This window comes from Hirundo rustica, chromosome Z (assembly GCF_015227805.2).
Source record: "Hirundo rustica isolate bHirRus1 chromosome Z, bHirRus1.pri.v3, whole genome shotgun sequence".
NCBI lineage: Eukaryota > Metazoa > Chordata > Aves > Passeriformes > Hirundinidae > Hirundo > Hirundo rustica.
Genome location: NC_053488.1, coordinates 62,983,965 through 63,007,953, shown reverse-complemented (window position 1 = coordinate 63,007,953; position 23,989 = coordinate 62,983,965). Strand labels below are relative to the sequence as shown.

The 23,989-nt window shown below is 38.9% G+C and overlaps 1 protein-coding gene across 1 annotated transcript in view; it reads right to left on the bottom strand.

The window, feature by feature from the left end:
* Positions 1-23,989, bottom strand: part of DTWD2 (DTW domain containing 2) — a 71,957-nt gene that overhangs the window by 8,009 nt on the left and 39,959 nt on the right. The window contains exon 2 of the mRNA XM_040090126.2: positions 20,905-21,094. Coding sequence (XP_039946060.2) covers positions 20,905-21,094 — 190 coding nt within the window. The remainder of the gene's footprint in view (positions 1-20,904; positions 21,095-23,989) is intronic.

Sequence of the window (23,989 nt, the reverse complement as noted above, 5' to 3'; positions counted from 1 at the left end):
ATGCACACTTTGGAGTAATATCCGTTTCTAACAAAATACAAGAAATGACAAGTTGAAAAAACAGCAGCCAGTTTAATACTAACCACCAAAATAATGTAAGAAAGAAGACAGAAACTATCTCAACCAACTAAAACTAGAGAGGACTTTAGATAAACTGAATGCAAATACTCACTTGAATTCAGCCAAGACACTGAAATTTGTGTATCTATTCTCTGTAAGTGCGAAGGAGTTTGGGGACGTAGTTTCAAAGCCATCAGAAATATGAAACAACACATAAAATAAAGTTTCATTTCTGTCTGTAACTCAAGACTCCTCTTTCCAAAAGCCTGAATTTCAGCAATTCTCACAAACTGTTACGCTAACACAACACTGGCTTATCTGCCAACACACCATTCCCTTAGCAAATGCGACAGCCTTTGAGCACTTACAAAGGACTTGAACCACAATAAAAATTGTGACCCTTCAGTGTTTCTTGGGGCAGAGTTTTTCTTCCTTGGACATGTTCCAGGCAACTGAAGACCCAGCTGATCTTGTTCAGCTATTCAAAATTGATGGGAGGAGAAGTGTTGCCTTGATGGGGTCAAAGACCTGCTGTTTGAAATTTTAAAAATTCAAGTCAATAAAGACAAAAACTGATTTCTGTTATTTTAAATAATAGAACTGGAGGTCTAGCAGAAAGCTCTAAGTTCTCTCCTCAGTCCTCTCCTTAATACCAGTATCTTTCTACTTTTCCTATGTCGATTTCTTCATCATTACTCTTACCAGTTTTACTCTCACCAGCTTCACTCTCCAAACAGAACCCAACATTGTGCAACATTATAGTTGGAAACAATGCATCATCAAGAACTCAGAAAAGTTAGTACATCTGTCTCACAGGGTACACTAAACAATTCTTGCCTGTTCTGTTTTCTGCAATAACACTACAGGCATCTCAAAACAGGCAGAGGCAAAATATATTTTTCTGCGGCTTCTATTAGAAAACGTATTACTTATGATCCCTTCCTTTTTATGTTGAGAGTCTCTTTTGAAAATCTGCATGTCAGCTTGGGAATTAATTTGCTTAACTTTTCAAGAATGAAGGAAGAAAGTACCATCTGTCCTCCTCCTTAACACAGGCCCTAGTTACTGGTCATTTGTTCTACTTTTTTAATAAATACCTTTCAGTTAAAAAAAAATAGCCATAAATTAACTCAAAAGGCACAAAAAAAATCTCAGAAAGAGTACAACCATATCCTGCTATCTTGCCAATCCTTCTAGAAGCTAAAAAAAATTGCTTTTAAGGTGCTGGGCAGTAAGAGCATTCTCTAGAAGCTACTGCAAGAACAACCTCAGACAGAAGATGGGTGACAGACATGGGAAGATCTTTCACCCAGTATCCAGTTTGCACAAGCACCTTTTACCTGTAAGCCAAAACAGTTTTCTGTATCTTACAGAAATATCATGCAGTTAAGTAAAATTACCTTTGTGCCAGAGAAGACAGGCTGAATAAATTTAGTCTCAGCATGCTACTGAAATTTAAATCAAGAATATAAATAAGTTATCTTGTTCAAAACCTTGGCTTTAATTTAAAGTGACATCTTAAGAGCACTCTCTAAAATACTAGAGGGAATAACTGCCATGCAACTGTCACAAATGGACAGCCTGAAAAAGTAGATACCTGTCACAAAACCTTTTGTCCATTAGGGCATGACTTTGAAGACAGGGAAAAGGGAAACAAACCCATTTTTCAAAAAATGTAAAGCAGAAGATCTAGGGATCTACAGAAAAGTCTCAGCTCCGTGCCAGGCAAGCTTATGAAGCAGATTCTCCTGGAAACCATGCTAAGGCACATGGAAAACAAAGAGGTGATTGAAAAGAGCCAGCATGGCTTTACACATGCCTTCTGTGATGGAGCTACAGTACTGGTGGATAAGGGCAGAGCAATCGGCATTGTCTACCTGTCTACCTGTACTAATGCAAAGCTTTGGACACTGTTTCACATGATAGCCTTGTCTCCAAATCAGAGAGACATGGGTTTGATGGATGGACCACTTGGTGGATAAACAACTGCCTGGATGGCTGCATGGAAAGAGTTGTGGTAAAGAGCTCCTTGTCCACATGGAGACCTGTGGCCAGTGGTGTCCCCAAGAGTCAGTATTGGGGCCAGTACTGTTCAACACCTTTGTTGGTGAAGAGCAGCCTCAGCAAGCTCCCTGATGACACCAGGAACATGCCGGAGAGAAGGGATGGCAACCAGAGGGACCTTAGACAGGCTTGAAAAGCAGGACTGTGTGAACATCAAGAAGTTCAACAAAGTACAAGTGCAGGGTCCTACACCCGGGTCATAGCAATCCCAGACACACCCACAGGTTGGGCAGAGAAGTGATTGAGAGCAGCCCTGTGGATGAGTTGGGAGTGATGACTGATGGAAAACTCCACACGAGCCAGCAGTGTGTACTCACTGCCCCTCTGCTCTGCTCTGCTCTGCTGAGACCCCACCTGCATGGTTCTGGGGTCCCCAACATAAGGAGGACATGGAACCCTCAGAGCAAGTCCAGAGGAGGACATGAAGTTGATAAAGGGATCTGGAGCATGTCCCCTACAAAGCCAGGCTGGGAGAGTTGGGGCCGTTCTGCCTGGAGAAGGAAAGGTTGTGTGGAGACCTCATGGCAATCTTGCAGGATCTGAAGGGGCCTGCAGGGGAGCTGGAGAGGCACTCTTCATCAGGAACTGTAGGGACACGACAAGGAGTAATGGGTACAAACTGAAAGAGAGGAAATTTAGATTAGATATTAGGAAGAAATTTTTACTGTGAGATCCTAGAACAAGGTGAGATACTGATGAACAGGGTGAGATATTGGTCAGGGAGGTTATGGATGTCCCAAGCCTGGAGTCACAAGGCCACTTGGGATAAGGCCTTGAAATACCTGGTATAGTGGGAGGTAACCCCACCCTTGACAGTGCATGTTTAAGGTTCCTTCCAGCCCTTAAAATTCTATGATTCTATGTCATTTGATTAAATATTTACATATATCCATGTAAAATTGTGAAATAAATCACAGACTATATTGTGACTTTCAGGTAAACCTGAAGTAATCTGTTCAATTTCTAGGAAATGACAATATTTTGCACATTGTCTTTGACAATTTCCCAGGAACTTTTCTCATTAGGCATCCCATAAAGGCTTTTCATTCATGATGTCAGGTTAAACTCCAGAGTCTTATCACTACAACCAGCCTCAGGACATCTTGCTGCTGCTGTGGTGGAAACTGTGATAAATATATAATATTCTGTCTGTGAAAGAAATGTAATTGCTTCTGCTGCCTCTGTGGCTATGTGCAGATTCTCCTGACAAATACTCCATTCAACCTTTGCAGAAGAACATGAACTCAGTTACTGATTAGCTTTTTTGCAGGTCAAAACCAGAAATCTTGTAACACTCTTACAAGGCATGCATGCATAAGAAAAGTGCCCAGATTTTCTTTCACCAAAAATGTTGTTCATCTATGAAAACACGTTAAGCCACGATGTGCTTTCAAGAATGCTCTTTGCTTCTGGAACCAAGCCAATTTGAAAACCATATTTCATTGCTGTGGGCTACTTAGTGATTAAACAGTCCAGAAGAAATCCAGGAGAGCTACTCACTGAATGACTACATGCTCATAATCTGAATCTAATCCTACACAATGTCTCTTTGTTCCATGACTAGGTCAAACAACAACTATTTTTAAAAACATCACTTCTAGTATTCCATTATATTTCTTTTCCATATAAACAAGTCCAAAATAAAGTAAGTAGCCTGTAATTTGGCATAAAGAAAAATATTTGCGAATGTCATAAGTACATTCACATAAGTGAAAAAATAGGTTTTAGTGTTGCCAGATAGTCTGAGCTTTCTTTTAAAACCTCTTATTGTCTCAATAAGTATAATTTAGATTGTACAGATTACTTCTCTACTATGTTCCTTGCTTTCACTCTTAGACACAGTTGATTGACAAGAAAATAAATTGTAAAAAGAATGTATCCTTCACAGACAGAAATTCTTACATCACATTCCTAGGGAATTTAAAAAAAAATATTTTTTTGAGAAATTAAAACCCCTCAAAAACACATTTATACACTTTATCCACACCACCCTTGCCACACTGAGTTTTTAGAGTGCTCCTGCAGTGCTTTGGCCAAATTTGTTGGGCTGGGTAAGGAAGCAATGAACATAAAAAAGAAATATTGCCTCTAAAAAGCAAATCAGAAAAAACAAAAACCTTTTATGATCACACATGGTAACATTACATTTTCTATGTGTAAAAAAATGTGGTAAATGAAACAGGACAGAAAAAAAAAACACTGTAAACAAAAACATTACTAGTAGTATAATGTATCTGGAGAAGACAAGTTTCTTACATAGCAAACTTCCCACTTCCAAATTTATCTCGTGATAAATGGGGAATTTGATACATAAACATGAAACTTCCATTTATTAAATAGTTGAAAGAACTGCAAGCTTAATACATATTAAAGATAAAAACAGCAACCAAATTAGATACCTCACTTTTCCAAATATATCTGTAATCTAATCTACACATCTGCATTGAACATATTTACATAGGATTGTGTACAAAGTTAAAGGAAAATTCAAGTTCCAAAGCACAATTTTTCTTGTAGGAAAACGTTGTAATTCAAACTTGCACATTAGTACAATGTACCCAGGTTGTTTTGAGAAAGTCCAACAACTACCTAATCATTCCTTAGGCTACATACTTCTCTCTTTAATGAACTATGAAATCAGAAGTCTAAACAAAAACACAAAATAGTTTTCAGTGACCTGCTTAGCACACAATAATTTCTTCTATAAAGTTATTGACAACAGGCCCCTGTTTTTTCTGCTTTATGTAATAGTTTCTGAAGTGTGTTTACCAGGTATCTCACATTCCAGTTCTTGTAAGAACCTAAAATTTTGGCGTCTTCTCAAGGATGCTAACAGAATTCAACAGTTTAGTACTTGCCACTTCTTGCAAAGTTAAATCAAATAGTCTTCTCTTTTGATTGTTAAATAAGGTAGCCGAAACACCAGCAAAATTCAGTAGTTTAGAAATAACCATTAAAGTAAACGATGTTTCTGAAAGTTACTTCAGATGCTTATGTTCATCTGCACACTTTGAATCCTAAACTATAGAATCATGGAACGTTAAGGGGTGGAAGACACCCTAAAGTTTCTGGAGTCCCAAAAACCCCTGCCATGGGAAGTGACGCCTCCCTCTAGACCAGGTATTTCAAGGCCTCATCCTAACTGGCCTTGAGACCCCAGGCTTGGGGCATGTGAAATCTTAGGCAACCCATTCCAGTGTATCACCACTGTCACAGTAAAAATTTCTTCCTAATATCTAATCTAAATTTCCTCTCTTTCAGTTTGTACCCATTACTCCTTGTCCTGTCCCTCCAGTTCCTGATGAAGAGTGCTTCTCCAGCTCCCCTGCAGGCCCCTTCAGATCCTGCAAGATTGCCATGAGGTCTCCACACAACCTTTCCTTCTCCAGGCAGAACGTCCCCAACTCTCCCAGCCTGGCTTTGTAGGGGACATGCTCCAGATCCCTTTATCAACTTCAATGTCCTCCTCTGGACTTGCTCTGAGGGTTCCATGTCCTCCTTATGTTGGGGACCCCAGAACCATGCAGGTGGGGTCTCAGCAGAGCAGAGCAGAGCAGAGCAGAGCAGAGCAGAGCAGAGCAGAGCAGAGGGGCAGTGAGTACACACTGCTGGCTCATGTGGAGTTTTCCATCAGTCATCACTCCCAACTCATCCACAGGGCTGCTCTCAATCACTTCTCTGCCCAACCTGTGGGTGTGTCTGGGATTGCTATGACCCGGGTGTAGGACCCTGCACTTGTACTTTGTTGAACTTCTTGATGTTCACACAGTCCTGCTTTTCAAGCCTGTCTAAGGTCCTTCTGGTTGCCATCCCTTCTCTCCGGCATGTTCCTGGTGTCATCAGGGAGCTTGCTGAGGCTGCTGTTGATGCTATGGTCCCTGTCACTAACAAAGGTATTGTGTTGAACAGTACTGGCCCCAGTACCGGCCCCAAGGAACATGTATAATCCCCTTTGTCTCTTGTATGAATATTTACAAGAACAAGAAGCAAAAAAACCACACCCCCAAAAAAACAGTAAAAACCCCCACAAAATACACAAAACAAACAATAATAATAATAATAATAATAATAATAATAAAAACACCACCAAAACACCACACACCAGAGGACTAACTGTCCTTAAGGGACGCAAAATAGATTGGTCTTCAGTTAAACAGGTAACTGAAATAAAGTGCAAGTGCAGACAAGCTGTAGTTCTAACCTAAAAGGAACAGTTTTAACTCCTGTAAAAGAACACAGCATGAGGCAGATCCAAATGCCAAAAAACCCTAAGAGCTAACAGGCAGTGAAAGTGTAAGGAAAGGAAAATCTTCACAGGTAAGACATTACAGAAGATAGGGCTGTCCTAGGAATATCTGGACTACATATTCCGCAAAAAATAATTAAAATACCATCTGGTCATGGTCTCAGTTTCTGAAATTACATTATGTGACCTATTACTAAAGAGTGAAATAATTTAATACTACCATTAAGCTATGGAAAAATAATTATATTTAAAGTACAAGTCATAGGCTATTCATGAAACTTTGTAAAACGACTATGCATTTCCAGTTAATTTCCAGGCACTGTATTTTTTTTGTATTTAGAGAAGGAAAAAATTCTAGAAATTATTTCTGGTAATATCTCTCTTGCTCTGCTTACATTTAAAAAATTAATGTCAGCCAACAGTTCAATATTTTATGCAGCACTCTTCTTTTAATAATTAATAAAACAGGAAAGTGCTGCAAGTAAATTCAGTCAGTGAGCAGAGTATGAATGTAGAGAATGGGGTCATGAAATGAAGGAAGAAAAATTAATTACGTGTATTGCCACGGCCTTTAACTATACCTGCAAACATCAGAAAATTGAAAATGAAAATTAAATACTTCAGTGTCAAACTGTAGCATCAATGCAATGACACTGTTCTTTGGAACCTACTAATTGTTTTTTAGTTTGTGTAATTTCTTGTTTTCTTACTGTATGTGAATAGCAGTAGCCACTGCTATTCACAGTGGACAGGGGAAAAGAAGTGGAAGACGCTTCTGAGAATAATTTTGGCAAGGGCAGAAGGGAACATGAAAAGAATGAGTAAAGAATAAAAAAGTTTTCTTCTAGCATTTGAAAGCAAATTCTATCAAAATTAAATAAATTTTGAGTTTACTTTTTACAAAATGTTCATATCCCATGAGAATATCAGCATGGGTACGATGGTAGAAAATTTGCAAATGCTCCTGAATTGTTCTAGCACCTAGATACTCAGATTTATTAAAGGGTTTGACAACAATTATGAAAGAAAAAAAAAAAAAAAAGTCTGCTCAAGTGTGAGGAGCCAGTGAGTTTTGTTATGCCTCAACAATGGTTGTCAGAGGCTTGTGGGGGAGAGGCTACACATGTGCCATGTCCAGAAGGCAGTGAGAAGAAGATGAAGAGAAGCCTTGTCTCTGGGGAGACTTTGCCTGGCAACCATTTCATGTCCCACATGGGACAGGCAGACAGTAGGGGAACACTGAAGACACTGTATGCCAGAGGCACTCTCTCAGATGGGAAAAGGTCTCCAGCAGTGGACTGCAGTGGGACATTCAACTGGGCCAATGGTCTCCTGTCAGCAGGCAGACCTTGCAAGGAGCCAGAGGCATAAAAAGTAACTGCACCAGAAGCTCTGGGGGGCTGTTCTGTCTTTGCCTTTTGACTTTTTGGGGGCTTTTCAAACTTGCCTTTTGAGTGTGGGCTTTTGGCTTGGGGCTGTGCTTTTGCTTTTGCGGCTTGGTGATTTGAGCAGCTTTTTTGAGACATGCCTTTTGAGACTTGCTCATCAAAACTTTCTTTTGACTCAGGGCTTTTTGAGTCTTAGGCTTTTGCTGTGGTCCCAGACTGCCTTTTGGCTCTCCTGCCCTCGCTGGCTCCTGCTCACTCTCGTGTCTGTCCTGCCTCCCTGTGTCCCTGACCAACGTCCTTGCCTGCTTCATCTCTGCATCCCTGCCTGAGCCACCTGTGTCCAACCCAGCCTGCCTCCGAGCCTGAACACCACGATGATCCTCACCACAACCCAGAAGGTCCAGGCTTCTGCACATTCTGCCTGAGCTCCCCTCACCTCGTATCCAGTCACCCGTCACCACAGGAGCTGTGCACAGGCAGGCAGAGTGCACAGACCCAGCCTCATGGACATCAATGGCACTCCCAACCTCCAGTGGTAATGCGCTCTTTTTCCCACAGTCTCCTCTCCTTCTCTCCCCCTGTCCCATTTTTCTTCCTCTTTCTCTGTCTTCTTCAGCTCTCTTTGGTAGAGTAACTCCTTTTTATCTTGCTCTTTTGTTACCAATAAACGGTTCTCAGATACAACGTTTGCCTCATTTGGCTTAATTTCCCTCCAGACCATCATTATTAAAAGAACTCATTGCTGTTCCCCACAGTGGAACATGACACCAAGAATAAAGCAATATACACTTCTGACATCTGTAAAATCATCTTTCACTCACAAAGAAAATGTCACTGTATTGAGAGGTATGAGGTATTTCTTATGACCAGAAAAATGTCAGTGACCAATGTCATTCAAATTAACCTAAATGCCAGAAGGACAGAATGCTGTTGATTGCTCAGCATCATATCTCAACTGTGCCTGCAATCTTGACTCAAAATAATTCCCAGTTCTCTCCCTTTGATCTCAGTTTTCTCAAACAGCAATTTCTGACAGTACTAGCATAAAACATTTTGTTGTCTAGAGTTAGAAATATTTTTTTTATGTTTTGGTTGTGATGAGACAGAAGCTAAAAACTGAACACATCAAACATTCCACAATATGTAACAGCTGTTAATGATTACGTTTATCTTACAAGTCATCTTACACAGGATAGGTTATGAGCTACTTACTTAATGAAAACAAGTTTTCTTGCTGAACCAAAAAAATTGTACAATTGGAAAAAGCAATATAATGCACAAACAAAAATTTACTATCAAGGCTTACAGAGCTTCTTCACTCTAAGGATAACTGCACTGTCCTGTGGGACTATTAGTAAAATCACCAGTGTCATACACAGATGGATGAGAAATTTGTTTGGAACAAGTCAGTGAAAATGCAGTATTTCATATATGCATGGTGCATAGCTGAGCAAATTATGCATTAATTTTGTATTGATAGTTCTGGTATTGCTGCAAGTTGAATTGCTGAAAGAAGACCCTACAGCCAACTACAATTCAGTGTCCTACGCCTTTTGACACTTTTGCATTTCATCACATCTGCCATACAATTTGCTTTAAAGAAGGTGGCATTTTATGACTTCCTGTTTAGCATTTAGCCTTTCAGGGAAAGCCCATGGGACTCTCCTACCTAGTGTGACAATCCCTGAGCCTGGATAGGAAGACTGGGGTGTCACCATGGGATTTCAGGAGTGAAAGTCCATTTGGTGGCAAAATAAATGAGAGACGGGCACAATTTGGTGACCTGAAAAAGAAAGAACTTTAATAAGGGGCAAAATAACAAACAGCAAGGCATTTTCAATACAGGGTTCACCAGAAAGGGCCCCGGCCAGGAGGGGTTACAGTAATTTACATAAGGTAGGTAGGGGTGGAGCTTAAGGGGAAGAAGCCAATAGGAAGTGGAGATTAGGAATATGCAAATGACTGCAGCAAAGTTAAACCAAACAGGGAAAAAAAACCGGGAACATGCTAGAACATAACCTTATATGAACAAATCAATTTGCATAACAACTTCCCAAAAGACAACTCTTCTCACCATAACAGGGGGTTTCCCAAAGTTTCAAACTAAGGATTTCTCCTGACTCTCTATTAGGGTCTCCCTGCCCAATTCCCACACCAAGTAACTCCAGTAGCACCACTTCAGTTGAAAAGCAGGTGGACCCCTAGAGGAATGGGGTGTTTTAATTGCTTCCTTTCTTTTAAATAAAATGAGTGGCAAGAGTTTGTACCTTGCTTTCCATACTCAATGAGCAGTTCCTTTCTTTATTTCTTAATGCTCAGTGAGTTCTTGAAAATAGCTGGCACATCCCTTCACTGATTCCTACAGAAGAGGGTTAAGAATGCTCTCCCAAAGAATCCCTTTGATGACAGTTTCAAGCAAGCTGCTTGATAAGACTTACTCTCAGGCCTCCCATCTGTGAACCCATGCTCACCCAGCAGAGGCAACACAGAAGTAAGTGCTACTCACTTTGCACAGCATGAAGTTTTGACAAGAGCAACAAGGTAAATTGGCAAAGAATTCTTAAAACAGATGTTAACGTGACTGACTTTGGCAAAAGATCAAAATTCTGGAATCTCAAAGACCAGTTTGTGTTTACAACTCCTCAGGCGTATTACAAGATGGTCAGTGAACAATTGAAAAGAAACAGAAATGCCTAAGTGTTTCATAAATATTTAATCACACTGTCTTCCAAACTGTAACAGATTTGCACCACGTTTCTCAGAAGCTGAGAGTAAGAAAAGCTCCCCCTGCCTGACAAATTGGTGAAGTTCTCTTCCACTGACTGGAGTTCTAGATAGCATATAACCAACCTTGACATTTCAAATTTATAGGGCCTTTTCAGAAGACATCACATCAACTATGAAGTGGCAGCAATGCTTTTAATTAACCAGTTTATGAGGTCAAAGACCACAGTTTCTTGTCACCAGTAACACCTTTTGTACACTTTTCCATTGTATTGAAGACAGTGAAGCATTTTGAGGGGGTTTTTATAGTACTATGGTATTTTAATTTAACAGTAAGTGTTCTTAACAACCGGATTATATTGTTTGCAAATAGAAGTATGTTTAGCAGACTGTACCAATCTTATGCACAGAGAGAGAATGCCACAAAAAGGTCAGACAGAAGGGAATAAATAAACTCAGCAGGAATGACCCTTTGACGAATGCCGTGCTGAGTAAGAACATTTGTGTGGTACCTTGAAACTTTTCAGTTTACTGCCACAAACGAGTTCATAAATCACTGTGAAGGTCTTGCCTCAAAATCATTATGTTTACCCTTAATAGGCAGCAAATGTACAACCTACTTTAACAGCTTTATGATGATGCATTTTACCACAGGGTTTGAAGAACCTCCTATAAATATAAGCAAACAGCTTTAAAAAAAATTACGAAAGAAAGCATATGGTAACATTTACCACACGTACTACCAGATCCCGTGGTTTTTCTAGTTCATTTCAAGCCTATCAAACTGTGTAATTAAGAACATCTATATGCAATTGGAAAAATGGGGGAAACTTAATTTAAGAAAATGTTTAACTACTCTGGGCAAAATTTGGATAGGATACCTGAGCTGAAAGCCCATCATACATAGGAAGGCAACAAACAAACAAACAAACAAACAAACAAACAAACACCAAACTTCAGGGGTTTTTTATTTATTTATTTTCATAGAATCATAGAATAGTTTAATTGGAAGGGACTTTTTAAGGGTCATTTATTTCAGCCTCCCTCCACTTGGCCTTGTTGAACTTCATGAGGCTTCCACAGGTCCACTTCTTGAGCTCGTCCAGGTCCCTCAGAATGACATCCGATTGTTCAGGAGTGTCATCCTACCACTCAGATTGGAGTCATCTGCAAATCTGCTGTGGGTGCACTTGATCCCTTTGTCTGTGTCATTACTGAGGATATTAAATAACACTTCTCCCAGTAGAGATCACTGAGGGCACCACTTGCAATTGTTTCCCATGGGAACACTGAGCAATTGACCCTCACTGAGCCTTTACCTTCTGGACGTGACTTCACCCACTTCCTCATCCATCAAACAGCCTACCATCTCTCTGCAATTTGAAGAAAAGGATTTTGTGGGGGAGCCTGTCAAAAGCTCTACAGGAGTCTAGATAGATGACACCTGTAGCCTTTTCCTTGTCCACTGATGTGGTCTCTCCATTGTGGAAAGGGTTGTAACTAGATGATTTTTTAAAGTCCCTTCCAACCCAAACCATCCTATGGTTCTACAATTTGCAAGAGAAATTTTTGTATACACTACAGAAGACCTTGAAGTAATCACCAAGGCAGTAAAAAGCAGAAAAGGTGAGCTGCAGTGAATTCAGTGAAATGCTGGACAAGGTATCCAATAGACTGGATGGATTGCTGGCTGGAACACTGCGGGCACATGTGGGGAAAAGGGCAGATTGGGCCTTGCCTTTGGTGAGGCGATGCCCTGCACCACACAGCCCACCCCAGTCCTGTATCCCAGTCCTACAGCGGCCGCCAGTCCCTGGCATGACAGAGGCAATACTCAACACCTGCCTCTGGAGCCCCAGTCTTACTCCAGAGTGGGCAGATGAGGGAAGTCCCACCTGAGGAAAGAGCGCAGGAAAGCCAAAAGGTAGTTTAGCCAGGACATGAGGCAAGCACAGGTCTTGACTCTGCTTTCTGCTGGACTTCCTAATCAGCTGAACACCATGGGAACTAAGAATGTTGTGCTTTTCTACAGCTTTTCTGTCCTTCTCTCTTTCTTCTTCTAATCTCCTCTTCCTGGAGTTTTGAGAAACTTAAAATCAGACGGGCTTGGAGCCTGCTAAATTGAATCAAGTTAATGCTTTTTGAAGTGCTTTATGTTAATTGTATGTTGCTTTAAACTTTTGCAAGGGTTCTCTGCTTTTCTGAAGTTGCCATTAAAGCTTTTTTTGTTGTTTGACTGCTTGAGGCTATCTTGTCAGTTTCTCTCCCATACAACTAACTCCGAGTACATTAAAAAATGTGAGCCCCTTTAAGAGGTTTGTCAGGCCATTTTTCTTAGGTTTTATTTGATTACTACTACTAAACAGAAGGTGAAGAAATTGGAATCCCAGGTCCAGTTAAAAATTAAAATAATTTCTGCACTGGACCAGCAAACAGTTTTTCAATTTGTATTACTACAAGAAGTGTTCAAGGTGTATTTGGTGCAAAGATTTCAAAGTAGAAAAAATATCATCTTCAATGCTATTGCCTAAGTGCATGACAATTCAACCATTCCAAATCTGGTTCAGGATTTGAAATATCGTCTTCTGTGTATGAAAAGTCCAAAATGTACAAAGATAATATAGTTAGATGTCTGAGTTCTCTTCTAGTGTTTGTGAATTTTTATGCACTTTTTTTAGTAGGTGTCTCAGGGCCTGAAAGGGACAGAATGCATGCATTCAAGCCAGCAGATGTGCATCTAGTTCTTGGGCACTGAGTTGTGCTTTTCATCAAATTTATTATTACAATCCCAGAATCTCACTGCTAACAAGTAAATTGTCCAGTTAAGAGATTTTAAAAAGTTCTTTTTTTTAATATGCTTTCATTAATATTTATTGACAGTGAATTTCCTGTGCTGTATTAATGTCTAGTTACTGAACTTCACACTCCTTATACAACTCTCCACAGAGTTACCACTACCACTTTTAATGTCATGATGACATTTTGTCACTTAACTTGTATACCTTCAGTATTACTTCAGAATATATTGAACAACATGGATTCACTACAGGCTCCACTAACAATTTCTCATAAAATAAAATTACAATCACTATGAAAACAGACCTATGCCTTGTTTAGCATTTTTTATACAAGACAGCATTTCTTTTTATAACACTTAGCTTTATTGAGAGTATTGAGTATTTGGTGAGATATCTGCAAAAAGAGACCTCTACACATTGCTTTAGTCAAATTGCTTCTGAAGGAGCTATGAAACAGGTGAGTAAACAGCTTCAGTAAACTTTTAAGATATGTCACCTGTTTTCAACAGTTGCATTAAGCTACATCAATACTGCATATATATCCCTGGATCTCCTAATCCTATTCTTAATCAGATTTTCCACTAAATTATTTGGTACAGGTATTACTGCAGTGTACCTAGATATGTGAAAGGATAAGCAGAATCACAGCCAACAATATGCAATACTCATGCAATATGGGACTCAATACTCATGCAATACTCAATGCAATCAGGACTATGATAATCTTACACTGATGTTAAGACTTTCTGAGTCTTCACTGCTGACGGGGTAAGAAGGCATTGATACATGACTATCCTCAGAAAACTGACAATTCTAGAGCTAAACATAAATTTTGTGTCCAAAAAATCATTCTGAATGCTTTATCCTTATTTCAAGAACTTCCTTACCTCAATTGTCCTGGAAGTGTAAAGCACTGGAGGAATGACTTTTCCTTCTTAGGAAAGTCATGCACGACCTTATATAAACATAATGCAGTGTAGCACACAGGAGATTAGCACTCTTCTGATGCAGACAGGTGAAGAGATCAACAGATAGGTGAATTGATCAACAAAAAATTACATGGCCCTCACTAAAAATGCTCATACACAAAGTCTGCTTTGCATCAGTTGAAATAATTTCTGACTATTAAAGGTTATTTTTCTACAAGGGTTACTGCAAATAGGTGCTCTTGATATTGATAAAAAACTCAAGCCTACAAATCTCTAAATGTTCACTAAAAGGATGGTATAGATGGTGTTTGTCAAAACCTCTGAATAACAATCAAAGTCTGTACACATACTTTCTTGCAACTTCCGGACGGTTCTGCCATATATTCTCCATATGGTATTTGGAATTCTAGATTCTCTTGCAGGACAAGAAATATACAAATTATTTTCAACAGTTAAAGAATAATTACAGTAAGTCAGATTTACTGATGATTCCCTGATCTCAAAGCCACCTCTTATTTTTTAAAAGCTCAAGCAAGACTGCAGATAGATTTGTTATACTCTTTAGAAGTGACTTCTTGGGCTCTAAGAAAGCTCATTAGAAAATAAATTCCACCTCATGGAGGGAAGGGTGAGGGAGAGAGAGGAAGAACAAGAGAGATCTCACGCATAATCATAAGTTGGATATCAAAATACCAATACTTGAGAACCAGTCCTTAACAATACAAGCATACATTCACAAATGCTCATGATGAGTCAAGCAGATTTAAGCATACAGTGCAAGCTGAACTGTAGAACTCAAAAATTTGCTGTAAGGAACCAGATGTCAGCTGATTATACCAATTTTAATATAACAAAGTATAAGAAAAACAAAATAGATGTGTCAGAAATTGTGAAGGCATGATGAGAAAATGAGTTATTGAATATATGAATAACAGCAATGCTGTGGTGAATGCATAAATAGGATGATTTGTTGGCACAATGCTGCTGACATTATTATGCCCATTAAGTAGCAGAAGAGTGCATCAACAAAGAGTCAAAAAGTCACAATGAATATAAAGCCTCCCCAACCTTAAACTGAGCCCACTCATGCACAAGCAGGCATGCCATTCAGACTAACAGTGCGTTAAGGCAGAAACAAGAAGTTAAACAATCTATGCAAATAGTAACATTAAAACTGGAACACTAACTACATGAAAATATTCTGTAGTCTTCCAAAATATTTAGAAAGTATTTTGTCACTACAAAATGACAAAGCATTACAGATTCTTAGGTATAAATGTTACATATAACAACATAGGAAGAAAAAGAAAAAAAATTAACAGTGAACTACACTTTATGCCCCATTCCTGACTGTCTAAAATAGAATTTTCTCAACTATTGGCTAGATCGATGCTGATGCCTCAGCTTAAAATTAGAGGGAAATACAGTTTTCATGCATCATTCCACATTCACTTAAAACTATTTATTGGTACCTGAATACCAGAATATTAATTCTTCCCACCCCTCCCCTCCCTTTTATTTTGAAAACAAAATGGGATGACACTGAGGTGGTGAAAGCTGCTCCAGAACCTGGGCAGGGACAGTCAGTCCCCTTGGCAACAGCACAGCATGGTGCAGCTGCCAGTGCCACCTCAGTCTCACCATGCACAATGATATGCATTGTTCTTGACGCAAAACTCCTCTCCTCTGGGGAGGGAGCACATGGGCCGCCAGGAAAAAAAACAGGATCCAACAAGATCCAAGAGGTGCAAAACCTCTGCTGAGCCTGAGAATCAGAGCCAGTGAGCCTGAAGGGCACTGAGCCACCCTCAGGGCTGAGTCACTGCCAGAAGGGCAGACAAGGCAAGGGGAGGAGACTCTGTTGTCCTCTCCCCAGGGGTGAGCCAGCGGAGATGACAGGTGAGCATGCCTTGGCCCCACACAGAAAGAGGAACAGTACCCTGGGACAAGCACAGATCTTGGAGGTCCAAGCTGTGGGCAAACACATACTACGAACAAGGGGTTCAAAGCCTTCATCTAAAAGATGACCAATCTTCCCTCCAGTGGGCACAGGTCTCAGTCAAAGCCTCAGAACAATCGCATGCTTCCTCAGGTCCCACAACATTTAGCCCTGGAACCCAACCCAACCTCAATGCCCCAGCAATAAAACCTCAAACCACCCCAAGAGTGGAGAAGGAGGGAGAGGAGGAGCTGCAGGCCAGGGACAGGGACTCCCTTGTCCTGATCTGGCTGCACCTTGGGCAGCCACAAGACCAGGAAGATGGCAAAAATAATAATAAGTAAACCACATTATCCAGAAAATGCCAGTAATCTTTTTCGCTTTATTTCCCATCCGTTCCGAAAAATGGCCAACAAAGCCAACAACCAACTGTGTAGCACTTCATAATATCTTTAAGGAATGAATAATTATTTTCTACAATTCAGCATAAGCATGATGACCTAAAGATTTTCTGGGTTTTTAAAAAAGGAAAACAATATTAGGTGATAGAAATAATTCATTCAGGTTCGGGATAGCAGATTCCTGGATTTATAAGTGATCCAGAAATACTTGTCCATAAATAAAAAATATTTCTGTATTACCTACTTCCAATAAAACAGTGAGGACTTGAGATAGATTGCCTACTTTTTATATATGTGGTATTCAGGTTAACTTTTTCAATTCTTGTTTGGTGCTGAAGGAGTAGAAGGCCAGAAGTGGGGGTTTAGTCATCTCTTCCCACTATGCTGTGCTTATCTCCTTACAAACAGAAGTAGCTTCACCCACAGTGGCCTGCAATTGCTTCACACAATACACCACCACATGAACTGTGCCAAATGCCAAACTAATTGCATCAGCTCCTCCAAGGTGGCTGAATACCTTCTCTGCAAGAGTAGCTGTTGCAAGAAAGCCTGTTCTTCCTCAGTTGCGGCTATGCAAAACATCCTGGGATAATGTGCTTCTCCAGAGGGTTCCAGGTCATGAAGTACCCTACTTAATCAATGTAATAATCATATTAAAGACTATTAAAGTCATATGATGAGTAGCTGAAGGTGCTGGGAGTGTTTAGCCTGGAGAAGAGGCAGCTCAGGGGAGACCTTTTCACTCTATACAACTCCCTGAAAGGAGACTGTGACCAGGTGGGGCTTGGTTTCTTCTCCTATGCAATTAAAAATATGAGGACACAGTCTTAAGCTGTCCTAGGGGAGGTTTAGGCTGAACATTAGGAGGAATTTTTTTACAGAAAGGGTGATTGGGCACTGGAATGGGCTGCTCAGAGAGGCAGTGGAGTCACTGTCCCTGAAGGTAAAAAGACTTAAGAAAATACTGGATGTAGTGCTTGGTATCAGTGCCAGCAAGTTGACAAGGTGGTGCTCTGTTCTAAGTTGGACTTGATGACCTCAAAGGTCTTTTCCAATCCAGTTAATTCTGTGATTCTGTAAAGTCACCTTAAGCCCAGTGCCTCATACGTTTTTGTTATAAAGTTTGTAATCTGTGAAAAAAATCCAGACAATAAAAATGATTCTGGATCAAGACATAAATTTACATCTTTCTGATAAAGTTAAATATGTTATATTTATATATAACATATATATATGTTTTCTCTGGGGCTTTCTGAAATAGCACAATTTAAACTTCTTTTAACAGTTTTTTCAAAGAAAAATGCTCTGATGGCTGAGCTGTTAATTAAAAGAGCTTTTATTGGAGATCTCAAGATTTTAATACTAATTTAAAACAAAAGTGAAGTTTATTAAAATGTCCCACAGTATCCTGAAAATCATTCAATATAGCAATTTGTATTACCCAAAATCAGCAAAGCTGTAAAGTAATACAATACTCCTTTCAATGCCTCCAATTTATTGTGTCTTTGTAGTACATCTTGAAATTAAGAATTGCTAACTCTTCATTACTAAAATAACTCTTTTCTACCTCTGGAATATTGATTAAAAGCTCAAATCACCATTTATTGAATAATTCTAGTTTATTTTTATACTACAAATAATGCCCAGAGATATCACATCCTCTTCACCTTTTATATCCCCTCTATATAACTGTTGTCATATCCACCTCATTCTCTCTCTGAGGTCAAAGTCCGTGTTCTTGAATTTCAAATACAGAGATATTCTACTCACTTTCGTCTCAAAAAATACAGAACATCAACCCAAAGTTTCAAGAATTGATCAGCAAAAACCCTTTTCAAATAGAGAACCATTTACAGAGTACTTAAATATGAAGTATGATGCAGAAAACTGGAAATAATGTAGAAATAATAAAATGCCAGAAAAACCCTAGAGTGTTGTCCATGATGTCTAGCTCATTGAGAAAGATGAAACTGAACACTGTCACAGGGGGAACAAAGTTTAGTCCCTAACAGTGCCGGTGTTTACTTGCAGACAGTTTTATAATAACCTTCTCCCACATTAATGCTAATTTTAACCCTTTAGTTCTAGGGGGTTGCACAGGTACCTCTAGCTCATTTCAACACAAAATGGCCAAATTTAGTCTAACACGCAGGTGTGTCCACAGCACTCCAACACAGCCTTCGCACTGCTCTGCACTCAGCTGGTGTCTTCACTCAGCCTTGTCTCACAGGTGACTGCTTGCAGCTACAGCACACGTTCTGACTTAACACAGCACAAATAAAGCTAAAATAACAGTCAAACCACTAAATGTCAGCCAGGTCACATTTCACCATGGGAAAACATTTTTTTCTGCAGGAAGCTATTTTTGCACTTGGGAACTCAACAATGTCATCATAACATGTCCATGTGATTTCAACAATAGAAAGTATTAAGTAGCATATTAAATAAAAATCAACCCAAATATTGTTTTAGCTCTGCTATATTTATCAGAAGGATGAAACCATCTACCAGAGTTTAAGAAAAAATTAATACTTTTAGTATCTTAATACTTCAAGAACCACTGTATTATCCATTTACTGTAAGAATTTAAACCCTTTAAAACAAGGGCAGCACTGCAATTCCAATAAAAAACAAGGCTAGGGATGGCAGAATATACCTTCCCTTGAAAAAAAAGGACCAGATAAGAAGTGGAGTGTTGATTAATAGTTGCAACTGTTAAAGACTGCAATCCATGCAATACAGAATTCAAGTATGCACAAAGAAGCAAATCTTTTTTTATATTCCTGCTGTCTGCTGATGCTTTTCCCTAGAGCTTGAAGTATGATCCTTTGCATCACTGTTTCATAGATCAATGCCTCTGAACTTTCTCTGAAAGGAAGTCTGCAACTCACCCCAGAGGCAAACCATTATCCAGTCATTCACTTCTGCAAAGTCTTTCACCCTGTACAGAGGTGCCCACTTGCAGGAAGGGAAGGCACATAGTACCCAGTTATCAACTTCCATCCAGAAAACCATCCCTCCAGGTTGTCACATCTTTACATGTTTTTATCCATGTTCATGTACAGAGAGTTATAGATTAACATTCTATACCGACATTTTCTCCTACAGCTAGGAAATTTTGTACAAAACATCTTAACATACCAAAAACAGTTATGGACAAATTACGTGTCTACAAAATCACATGCAGGTGTGATTTATATCTAGTCTTTCTGGTGTAATAACCTCCTATGGTAGGAACACGTTTGTAAATATGAAATGTTTTGTATTTTCTTGTAGTGCACATACACATTTTAATATCCTAGTGAAATCTAATGCAACAGTAAAATAAATCTACAGTAAAGTAACAAACTGGGTATTATGGATTTTTGAAATATATATTAATTATTTCTATATTTATTAATTTTGTTAAATTAGGTTTCATGCATCATAGTCAATACTACTGCTCAATTTTCCAAGAGGTTTCTGGTGCAGTATCTGTATATTTTAATTACATTATTTTTACTTGTTCTATAACTTCAAAGTCTTTATCAGTTCCAATTTGCTTTAGGTGGGATTTAATAACTTTAAAAGCATTACTTGTATGTAAAATTATTAATAAGTTTGCTGGCAATTATTTTAATAAAATAAACATTTTAACAGCCTCAGGGATACTAATTATGATCCAATGATGAAGGGAATTATTTTTTCCATTAGTAAAACTGTTGGTATTAATACTTTTTCTAAAATGCACTTTCAATAATGTCCCTGAATAAAAATGGCAGCTTTGTCAAAAAATTAAATGTAGACAAACAATCCTAGTCTGATGAAAATACTTAAGATAAAGACACAAAATTATTGTGCAAACAGTCAAATGGACAATATTTGTCACATGTTACCTCAGAGAGAGTTTTCAATAGGGTAGACACCACACACGAGAATTGTGTGACCCTTTCCTAAGAGGCTACAAAATTCAAATTTCAGCTTTTCTATTTCTGCAATGTAAAATACTTATTCAGGGGGAAAGAAATGCTTATTTTAATCAAGAAGTGCTTATTTCGATCTATGTATTCTAACGTCTTAAACAAGACACTAAAATTTTCTACATAAATTAGTTTTAATTTTGCAAAACAAGGATTTACTATAAGTTACATACACTATCTCAAAAACAAACAAAAAGAATTTCAAGTGAGAAAGTGGAAGCCCCCAATATTAACAATCATCTTTTTTACAATCTTACAGATAGCTTAAATAATTGCTCAAGCTGTCTTTCTCTTGTTAGCTGATTACATCCTCAGTAAACCACTCCCATTGGACTGATCAGAAGCAAGCATCTATTAGACAAATTTAGAATTTTTATTTTACAATTTATAACTCACCTGCTTGGGAAGGCGGAAGAGAGAATTTTTGTAAAATATATCTTTGGCCTGACTCCATGTTCCATCGATGATGATCATAACAGATGGACTAGAAGACATCATTGCCACTTCCTCCAAGTTGGTTGCATCAGCTCCAGGATACAAAATTAGAGTATTGGAATTTCTGCACACAGTTGCTAATTCAGGATACCTTCAATGCACAAGAACACAAAATTAAATTAATTACCAAAAGTTTTCATGACATACCCATACTTTCAGATATTAGCTCCCACTCATCTCCATCAAATTTTACTTAAAATGTCCCTTACCTCATCTATCACTTTCTCCTTCCAACACCTCAGAAGCTGTTGGTTTTCCCCCAGCTTCTAAGCGGTGGCAGTCAAAAAACAACCACAAAAGCAATCAATGAAAACTGAATAAAACAATATATCATATATTTTCCAATGCTTAGTCACTATTCTAATGTCTATTGGAGCCAAAGACTTCTTGAATCATTTACCAAAATTAAGTATATGTATTCTAGAAAAAATCGTCCAAACACGTGGCATAAAATTCCTGCAATTATCCCATTTTAAAAACTTATATATATATAATATTAGCAATTCATGGTCCACACCTACAGGACACTTTTGAAAATATTATCATTTCCATTGTTTCTGTTTTAATTATGATTTACACTGCTACAGTTATAGCTGCCATACTTTTACACTTTCTTCTTCCTTCCTGTTGGTTTCTGCATTTGTCAATGGTACCACAGCAGTAACTACTGTCTATTAAATGTGCAGTTATGTACAGGGAAACACCTGAAGTTTTTGCAGGACACCACTGTCTTAGTCTAAAAAAATCTGTGAAAGACATTGTCATTTAAATAGTATTCCAAGTCTCAAAAACCAAGCCTAAACTAGTCTGGCCTTGAACACTCCAGAGATGGGCAGCCACAGCTTCTGTAGTCAACCTCTTTCCATGCCTCTCCCCCACCAGGGTAAAGAATTTATTCTTAGTATCTAATCTAAACCTAATACTCTTTCAGTTTAACACCATTTCCCTTGTCCTAGACACAAGTCCCTCTCCAGCTTTCTTGAAACCCCCTTTAGGTACTGAAAGGCTTCAATAAGGTCTCCGTTGGAGCCTCCTCTTCTCCAGACTAACAATTCCAACTCTCAGCTTTTCCCATAAGAGATGTGTCCAGCCCTCTGATCATCTTCATGGCCTTCCTCTGGACTCTTTCCAACATGTCCATGGTCCATATCTTTTCTGTGTTAAGTGCTCCACAGCTGGACACAATACTCCAGATGGGGTCTCACCAGAGTGGAGCAGTCTGAGCAAAATGGTAGGGCAGAACCCAAAAAAAGGCTAGTCTTGTAACAAAGACTGCATTACTTGTCTGGAACTCATTTCAGTAGTACCATCATACAGTCTTTAGAATTGCCTCAATTAGAAAGCGTGAAGAAATATAAAGCAGGGGTTGACTGTGCAAAGCATGAGCCATCAAATAAGAAGTTAATTCTGCATGGTACCTCAGCGGTTATAAGGAGTAATTGATTTGGTAGGATGAGAAGAGCTATATGTATTTGAAACATCATGTGAAGTGGAAAGAGAAGCCAGTACATCTTAGGTGTATTGGAATGGGATTAACAATAGCCAGCACATAAAGTGGGCTTTCCATGATACCTATCAAGATCCACTAGGTGCAAGATCATGGGCACAGACACTAGCATGATGTAAATATGTAAATTCACACGAATGAATTCCTATCGTCACTGTCATCTGTAGCTTTAAGTTCCAGGAACCGGGCATCTGCATCACTCCTCCAAAAATGAAGCAAGGGTAATGTGTGTTTGTAGGGGGAAGAAGTAGTAGGAGTGGGGAGGACTAGGGAAGAAAGAAATGGTTCAAAATGGGTTTTGAGTTTATATATATGAGGTGTACTTAAACCTGCACTCATTATCAGTCCCTGAGGAATTGTGTGAAAACACAATTTTAAGAATGTGAAGTTCAGGCAGGATTGAACTGCAAGACATTGAGATCCTGAGATTTAGACTCAAATAGGACCATACAGGATGTATGTGAAATGAAAGTGGTATGGAATTCAGTGTACCAATAAGCCTGGAGATAGTATTCCACCATCTGACCACCCTCACTGCCAGCCTCCTCCCCCCAACAAACAGTCCAGACTGATTCAACGCGATATGTTTCATTACTGTCAACATCATTTACTACAAAGAACAAACATACAAACAAACAAAGCCAAAATATAGTGATCCATCTTTTCAAAATTAACAGGAAAAGAATTGTAAATAGAAACCAGAAATCTGTAAGATAAGCCTGTGGCAAGCAGAAGTACCTCAAAACTTCTCTGCCCACTACTTTTTAAGCCTTACTTACACTATAATAATTTGGTATCAGTTTAGTTTAACCTTAGTTAATCTTGCTAAATAAAATCAAACACAAGGGGCCATCTCATTACACGGTATCTAGTACTCAGGGCTTAAACTTAGAAAACTGGTCATTATTTTCATGTTTGCCTTGAGAACCTAAGTCTTCAAAGGGTAAACTATCCTGAGAGATTTTAAATCATTAACACTCTTAGAGGGTTTAAAAAAACCAAAAAAAGCATTCTTAAAACTAATCCAAACCCATACTGATTATGAAGCACTTTAAGTTCATATTACAAACACCACAACTGATGTTTCAGTCTTCAAAATACAATTCAGTTGAAATCAATGGTTTTCAATGCTTACTTATCCAAGGATCATAGAATCACCACTAAATCACAGAATGGCTTGGGTTGGAAGGGACTTTAAACATCATCCCATTCAACCCTCCTTAACACAAGCTGGAACACTTCCCACTAGACCATGTTGCTCAGAGCTCCATTCAATCTGGCCTTGAACACATCCAGAAACAGGGCATCCACAGCTTCTGTGGGCAATCTGTCCCAATACCTCACCATCTTCAAGGAAAGAATTTCTTCTTAATATTTAATTTAGACCTACTTTCTTTCAGTTTGAATCCATTCCTCCTTGCTCCATCACTAAATGCCCTTGTAAATAGTCTTCTCTCCATCCATCTGGTAAGCTCACTT